The sequence below is a fragment of the Octodon degus genome, unplaced genomic scaffold, assembly GCF_000260255.1.
Source record: "Octodon degus isolate 3935 unplaced genomic scaffold, OctDeg1.0 scaffold00153, whole genome shotgun sequence".
NCBI lineage: Eukaryota > Metazoa > Chordata > Mammalia > Rodentia > Octodontidae > Octodon > Octodon degus.
The window spans coordinates 5,920,090-5,926,751 of NW_004524729.1; the positions used below are offsets into that span (position 1 = coordinate 5,920,090).

Genomic DNA, 6,662 nt, shown 5'->3' on the forward strand with positions numbered 1-6,662 from the left:
ACTTGGCCCATCCTGGTTTTCAGGGCTGCCCCCCAGGACCAGCCCAACATTGCCCATGCTTCTGGAGATCCAGGACACAAAACCAGAGCACACACAGCCTGTACCCAATCATGAGGCGCAGGAGCAGCAGCTATCCTTGAATCCCTTTGTTCTTAAACAGGAAGGAAAAAGCAGCTATTTCTGATACTCAGGTCTAGCTGCCAGGGCAGCCCAGACCTGACTCCCACAGGCAGCCACTGACACCAGCCAGTTACCCTGAACACTGAGTGAGGGGAGAGACAGCACCTAGGCCAGGACCCAGTGTCCCTCCATACAGGGCAGGTGTGGTCAGTGAATGGCCATCACACCCAATTCCCCTCAGAGTTGTCCTCATCCTCCCTGGTCCCTCAGGCCCAGGGAGCAGCAAGGGTGCTGATGGTCTCCCTGGAGGACCACAGAGTCTAGCCGGTGTGGATCACGGGGAGCCAGACGACCTGAAGGTGTGCAGTGCGGAGATCTGGCTAGCTGCTGCCTCCAAGCAGCAGGGACTGTGAATGTGCGGTCTGGAATCTGGGACACAGACTGAACAAGAGGGAACCCCCTTTATTGTGCACCCCTGGTGCAGGCACTTGACATCTGGCCCTCCCTGGGTCCCTGGAGGCAAGAGGTCACCCCCTCTCCAGAGAGGAGTCACTCCCCTAATATATCTCTAAGCAGGGTTCCATCCCAGAGATTACCGGTCAGCTCCTTTTAGAGAGAAGGGAAGACAAGGGCTGGCCCACATACCAGAGCACCCCAGATCTCTGGCTTCAGGGCCACAACAGTGAACAGAGGTAGCAAGCAGACAGGCGTTTGTCCGGTCTTGGCCAAGGCCAAAGAGGAGTGTTCAGGCCCACATCCACATGCTCTGCCTTCCTTAACATCCTCAAGGTTGGGTCCCACGCTTCACCAGCCCCAGGTAGCACTGTGTCCTCTTGCCTCAGAAGCCTTAGTAGCTGTCATGCCCACGGAGGAAGACTGGGCCCTTCTCATGTGGATACCTCAGGGCCCCTGAGCTCTAGACTTGTGCCCAGCAGGGCCAGACTCAGCATCCCTTGGGCACCAGGAGCTGGTGGTAGGGCAGGCAAAAGTGAGACCACAGCAACTCAGGCCCCCTGCCAGAGTGGAGCTTGGGCTCCCACAGATTCACACAAGCCTACACATGCCCTCATACCTGTACACCAGGAGTGCACGGGTGCCTATATGCACCATAGACAAGCACAAGGCTACAGGCCTGTTCTGACTGGACATCTGGTAGTGGTTCCTGCCCTGCTACTCTCAAAGGGATCTTTCCCAGCCTGGTGGGCACAAGCCTTGTGCTGGCCAACCTATGGCAGGTCTTGGTAGTTTCTAAGACAACCCTTCCCTTCCCCTACCTCCAAATGGAGCAGCTCTAATCACCACCTTCCCTTTGAAACTCCAGGCTTCCAGCCCCTTAGGACTCCCTCCATCCCCAATACCCTTTGAGGTGGAGGAGATAGGGACAAGACACAGTCCCAGGGAGGCCTCTTTCTTGGGCATCCAGGTTCCTCCACTGTGAGGTCTCATGGAGAACCTAGTTGCTGGGACAGGGTGGGAGGCCCAAGGAGGCCCAGGGACACTTCTGCTCAGACTTTAACACATGGTAGGTACAGGCTTGTGCTCACACATATGTAGACTCCCCTCTCAGGAAGAGCTCCCAGGCCAGGGTGAGGGCTGAGGAAGGGGGTGGCTCAGGTCCCCCAGGCTGCAGTGTGGCCCTGTGCAGTGTCTCATTCATTGCTCGATCTCTAGGCTGCCAGGCAGCTGCAGAGGCTCCGGGGTCTTGAAGCTGAGGACTTCCTGGTAGGTGAGCTCTGGGAGTGAAGGAAAAGGTGAGCTTGTGCCACCTCAGCCCCTCCCTCTGGGAGCAGCCTCCACCCAGCTGCCCTGGGCTGACCCCCACGTCCATGCTGGGAGTAGCAGGAGATCTCCTGAAGAAACAGGTGAATCCTCACTCCAGCAGAAACAGCCCTTAGGCCCTAGGCACGGCCCCTCCTCTCCATGGCTGCCCTGTGCCCACCCTTCCATTCTTCCAGTGTTCGGTCCTTGGTTTCAACGCTTTCATCATAGGGCTCGGCTTCCGGCTCATCATCTGGGTCATGGTACTGGCTGAAGTATGCATGGGCCAGGGCCTCTGCGGCACTGACCCTCTGGTCACTGTCCAGCACCAACATTCTCCCAAGCAGGTCTACAGCTGTAAGGGGCCAATGGAAAGGGTCAGCTCCACATCTTGGGTCAGAGGTGGAACCCAGCCTAGCCCCAGGGCCAGTCCTCACCCAAGGGGTTGGCTCCATGGAAGATGCTGCTGAGATCCTTCTGGGGCATGGGGGGCAGGGACTGGATGTATGTCCGGGCCTGGGGGTACATAAGGAAGGCCTGGAGGGCTGCTTGACCCCTACCTCCTTGGCCAGAGAACCCTGATTTCACTCACTCCAAAAGTCTGGGCAGAAGCCAGAGAGACCAGAGACCACCTCCTGGGACCTGTGGCTCAGTTCCTCACTGGGGCCCAGAGGCCTGCAGGAGCAGGATCCAGAGTACTCTTTGCCCCACCCACCCTGCTGCTATTAGCTAGAACATTTTGTGGGTGCTGTGACTTTGCCCTCACTGACCCTCACACCACTAACACTCTCCCCTTTCACCTGTTCCCCTGAAAGGGTTGGGTGCCTAGCCTGGGCCTATTCAACACTGCCCATGTTCCCCATATGGTGCCCATCCATCTTCATGCCCCACAGCCTCTTCCTGGTTATCAAAGGTGGATAGCTGGACACAGACTTACATGCTCTGAAGATATCTTTGCCAGAACCTCAGGACTAGGTGTCCCTACCACCTCCATGATGCGCTTCAGCTGGTCAATGTCTACATGGCTCAGGAAACACCTACTGACCAGCCATGGACCTTCACCAGCCCCCAACCCCTGGGGCGTGGGGAACTGCACAGAGAGCAGGGAAATGAGGGTAGCATGGCAAAGGACAGACAAACAGGCCACAGCCCACTCCCACCCTGTAGAAAGAGACTCCAGCTTGCCCTGCTCCCCAGCCTGGGCCAAGGATACAATCAGTTCCGGGGAAGAGAGCCTTTCCCTGGAGCAGTTCAGCCATGATGCAGCCCACAGACCAGATGTCCACTGTGAGGAAAGGTGGGAAGGCTGCGTCAGTCTGCCCACCTTCAGTTCCTCCTTGGAGCTAGGAGGAGCCAGCCCCATGACCCAGAGTCACACACAAACCCATGATAGAAGAGCCCTTCCTCCTGTTCCCAGCCTGGAACAGAGGGAAGAGTGAACTCAGGTCCCAGGAGTAAGAGACACCCACCATGTTACAGGCTCCTCTGAAAACCAGGTAACCTTGCCTGTGCCCTAAGACTGGGCATGCCTTCCGGGGTCCTCAGGCTTTGAGCTCACTCCCCTAGTCTGTGCCCAGCCTGCAGAGGCTCCCAGCATAGGTTGGACTGCACCTGTCTGGTTATAGTGCATCCAGTTCAGCATGATCTCTGGTGCGCGGTACCAGCGTGTGGCCACATATCCGGTCATCTCCTCGTCTGCCTGGCGTGCCAGCCCGAAGTCCAAGATCTGGGGGGACCACAAGCTCAAACTCTGCGAGCAACCCCCCTCACCCCCCAGCCCAAGCGCCCCTCACCCTGAGCTCGCAGTCTTCATTCACTGCCACGTTGCTAGGCTTCAGGTCCTGCAGGGTGGGCGGGGCGTGAGCACAGGCAGAGCACCCCGGGACCCACACCCACGACGGCACCTACCCGGTGGATGATCCCAGCCGAGTGGATGTACTGCAGGAAGGAAGGCTGCGGTGAGCCCAGCCCACAATGCCAGGACCCAGCCCAAGTCTGTGCCCTCACCTTCAGCCCACGTAACAGCTGGTACACGAGGAACTGGACGTGCTCGTCGCTCAGAGCCTGGCACTTAACGATGTTGTTCAAGTCGGCGCCCATCAGGGTGGTCACTAAGTACCTGCGGCAGGGTCAGGAATCAGGTCAAGGCCGACCGCCCCTCCCCGACCGGGATGCCTGAGCTGGAGCTGCCTTCTGGGCTGGCTCACACTTCGCTGAAGTCCTCAATGCAAGTGGCTGGGGTGAAGACGTCCAGGAGCCCGATTACCTACACAGGTGGAGAGGCGGGCCAGGGTTCAGCCCCAGGCCCCGCCTACGTTGGGCTCAAGGGCGTGTTGGCTCCACCCCACCGCACTGGCTCTGCCCTGTAGCTCGGTGCGGGACACGCATTGATTTCTCTCGGCCACGCCCTCCACCAACCCGTCTCCCATTGGTCCATTTGGGCGCGCCCCCCCAACTCACCCCTAGGTCCCGCCCTTAGGTCTACCCCACAGGCCAAGGCCTCACATTCTCGTGCTTCAGGTGCTTGAGCAGCCGCAGCTCACGGTACGTCCTCCGTGCGTGGATTAGCGACTGGAAGGGACGAGACAGCTTCTTCACCGCCACTTTCTGCCGCAACCGCGCGTCATAGGCCGAACTGCAAGGGGGGCAAGTGAGGAGATAGATGGTGCTCGGGCAGGCTGGGCCTTGGTGCCCATCCCAACTGCCCCCAGCTCACCATCTGCTCCGCGCCCCACCTTCTCGTCCTTTGGACCCACGCCAGGCTTCGCTGTGAGATAGCGACTGGCCCGCCCACTCGTTGCACCTTGTGGACTGGGGAGGCTTAGCAAGAAATTGTAAAGCACCCTCAAGTCCTCTGGGCCCAGTGGTTCTGCATTTTTCAAAATACAGGGAGACCAGCCAGAGGTGGTTTTTTTGTTTTTGTTGGAACCGGAAATTGAACTCAGGCCCTTGCGCTTGCCGGGCAAGCACTTATTCCACTGAGCCATCTCCCCCGCCCCAAAGTGGTGTTTTGAGCCAGGTTTCATTATGCCACCCAGGTTGGCTACAGGGACGTTCCAGAATAACTGGGCACACAGGAGTGCACCACCATGCCAAATAGATGATAACTGCACCCTCATTTGTAGTATTCCTACTGGACAGCAAGCAGTATCTAGCTGAGGTGGCCTCTGGCTCCACTCCCCAGGGCTTTGTCCTCCTCCTCTGCAGGCCTCCTATCTGTCCTCGATTCCCTCCCTGCTCCTCCAAGGCAAACACGGCAAGGTCCCCCGCCCTACTTCAAATCCCACTGCATTCAGGATCAGCACACAGCTATGAAGCAGGTGAGGGAGGGGTTCCTGGGCTGATGCTTGTCCCTCTGTCCCTCCTGCTTGTCTTCTGCCCTGGAGCACAGGGGCTGGTGGAGGGAAGACAGCTCGGGCCATGAGCCAACAGGGAAAGGTTGAAGTCCCTGCTGGGGCATGGGGTGAGGGCTCAGCCGCTGGTAGGGTGCAGGGGGCCCTTTTGCCTCATTTTGTCTGTAGTCAGGTGACCAGGAAATACCCCCAACACCTGAGCAGTGAATCGTAGTAAACAGAAGCAGGGATGCAGAGAGACAGCTCCACCTCACGGGGGAATCTTACCCCCAGGGAACTCCCAGGTGAGCCCTTGCTGGCCATTGTCATGTTGCCAATACAGATCTTAAACCCTTAGAAAGGTTCTTTCCCCTGCCCTCGAGGTCTTAGAGATGGACAGCTGCCCTGGCCTGCCTGAGGTTCTAGTGGCAGGCAGGTCCTAGCTGGGCCTCCAGGGGTCTGAAGGAAGCCGTTCCTCAGGCTCTTCTGACACCCGTGCCTTTCTGCCCCACCATGCCCACCTTGGGCAGCAGCCACCTGGCACTGGCCCCTTAGGAAACCCACAGTGCTGGGATCCCATCTCAATGTCCACACCCTTGCTCAACCTCTCTGCAAACATTACAGCTGCAAACTGAGATTGTGCACTAGTCCTGCAACCTGGGTGCAGAGGAGGGGGCAGACCTCACCCGAGTCCTGTGCCCTAGCACCTGAAGATTCTAGGGCACCTTTGGCTAAGGCAAAATTAGGGTGGGGTGTAGACGCCCCCTAAAGATTGCAGGGGGAAAGGCAGGCCTCGCTCTGCCAGGCCTAAACCGAGTGTGGAGTCTTGAGTCGCCTAAAAAAGTGGGGCGGAGGCGGGACCCGCGGGAAGCTATCCTAGGGGAGGGGTCCTGACTCCCTCCGCCAGGCTCTTCCAAACAATAGCACTTGCCCTGGTTAGGGGCACCGCTAGGCCCGACGACGATCTGGCCCTGGTCGGAGAGAAACAAGGGTGGCTGCTCAGGGCCTGGCTCCGCTGTGAGCCCAGGCTTGCTCCTAATACAGGGACCCTTGGAGGAGAAGGGGGGCTGCGTGGGAAGGAAAGTTTCCCGCGCACATCGTCCCCCCATTCATTCGCCGCGGTGCACGGACCGGGTCAGAGACGAAGCGGCCCCTCCCCACGCGAGCCCCCTCTCCACTCCGGGACCCCCTCTCTGTGGGGGACCCCTCTCCACTCCTGGACCCCGCCCCACGCGGGGGCCCCTTCCCGCGCCGCCATCCCTCCCCACAGCGGATTCCTCTCCACGCGGGACCCCGCCTGGCCCTACCAGACCGAGCCGTAGGCGCCCGATCCCACGGGGCGCAGGCCCTGCAACCGCTGCGGCACCTCCCACACTGTCTTGTTCAGCTCTTGCCGGTAGAAGCCGGCCCGCGGGCCCGACATGGCCGAGCCCCGCCTGGCCGCGCCGGGAG

General features: G+C 59.5%; 1 protein-coding gene across 2 annotated transcripts; it reads right to left on the minus strand.

Annotated features, from left to right (window-relative positions):
* Positions 1-566: 566 nt before the first annotated feature.
* On the minus strand, positions 567-6,662 carry Mapk11 (mitogen-activated protein kinase 11). Of its 2 annotated transcripts, XM_004642418.2 has the most exons (12): positions 6,518-6,662; positions 4,384-4,513; positions 4,086-4,144; positions 3,886-3,997; positions 3,787-3,816; positions 3,672-3,719; positions 3,490-3,604; positions 3,092-3,163; positions 2,816-2,895; positions 2,316-2,394; positions 2,060-2,233; positions 567-1,853 (listed from the first exon to the last, which is right to left on the minus strand). In XM_004642418.2, the coding sequence occupies exons 1-12, from the start codon at positions 6,631-6,633 to the stop codon at positions 1,774-1,776; spliced, it is 1,095 nt and encodes a 364-aa protein (XP_004642475.1). In that variant the 5' UTR covers positions 6,634-6,662; the 3' UTR covers positions 567-1,773. The 2 variants fall into 2 exon arrangements, with proteins under 2 accessions (XP_004642475.1, XP_023558270.1); XM_023702502.1 differs by lacking the exon at positions 3,787-3,816.

What these genes read in the sequence shown, in the direction of transcription:
- Mapk11 (XM_004642418.2), bottom strand. Translation starts at nt 6,633, where the DNA reads ATGTCGGGCCCGCGGGCCGGCTTCTACCGGCAAGAGCTGAACAAGACA. An exon ending in ATTGAGGACTTCAGCGAAGT is followed by an intron (nt 3,998 to 4,085) that starts GTGAGCCAGCCC and finishes ACCCTGCCGCAG; the next exon opens with GTACTTAGTGACCACCCTGA. An exon ending in CCATGGAGCCAACCCCTTGG is followed by an intron (nt 2,234 to 2,315) that starts GTGAGGACTGGC and finishes GGCCCCTTACAG; the next exon opens with CTGTAGACCTGCTTGGGAGA.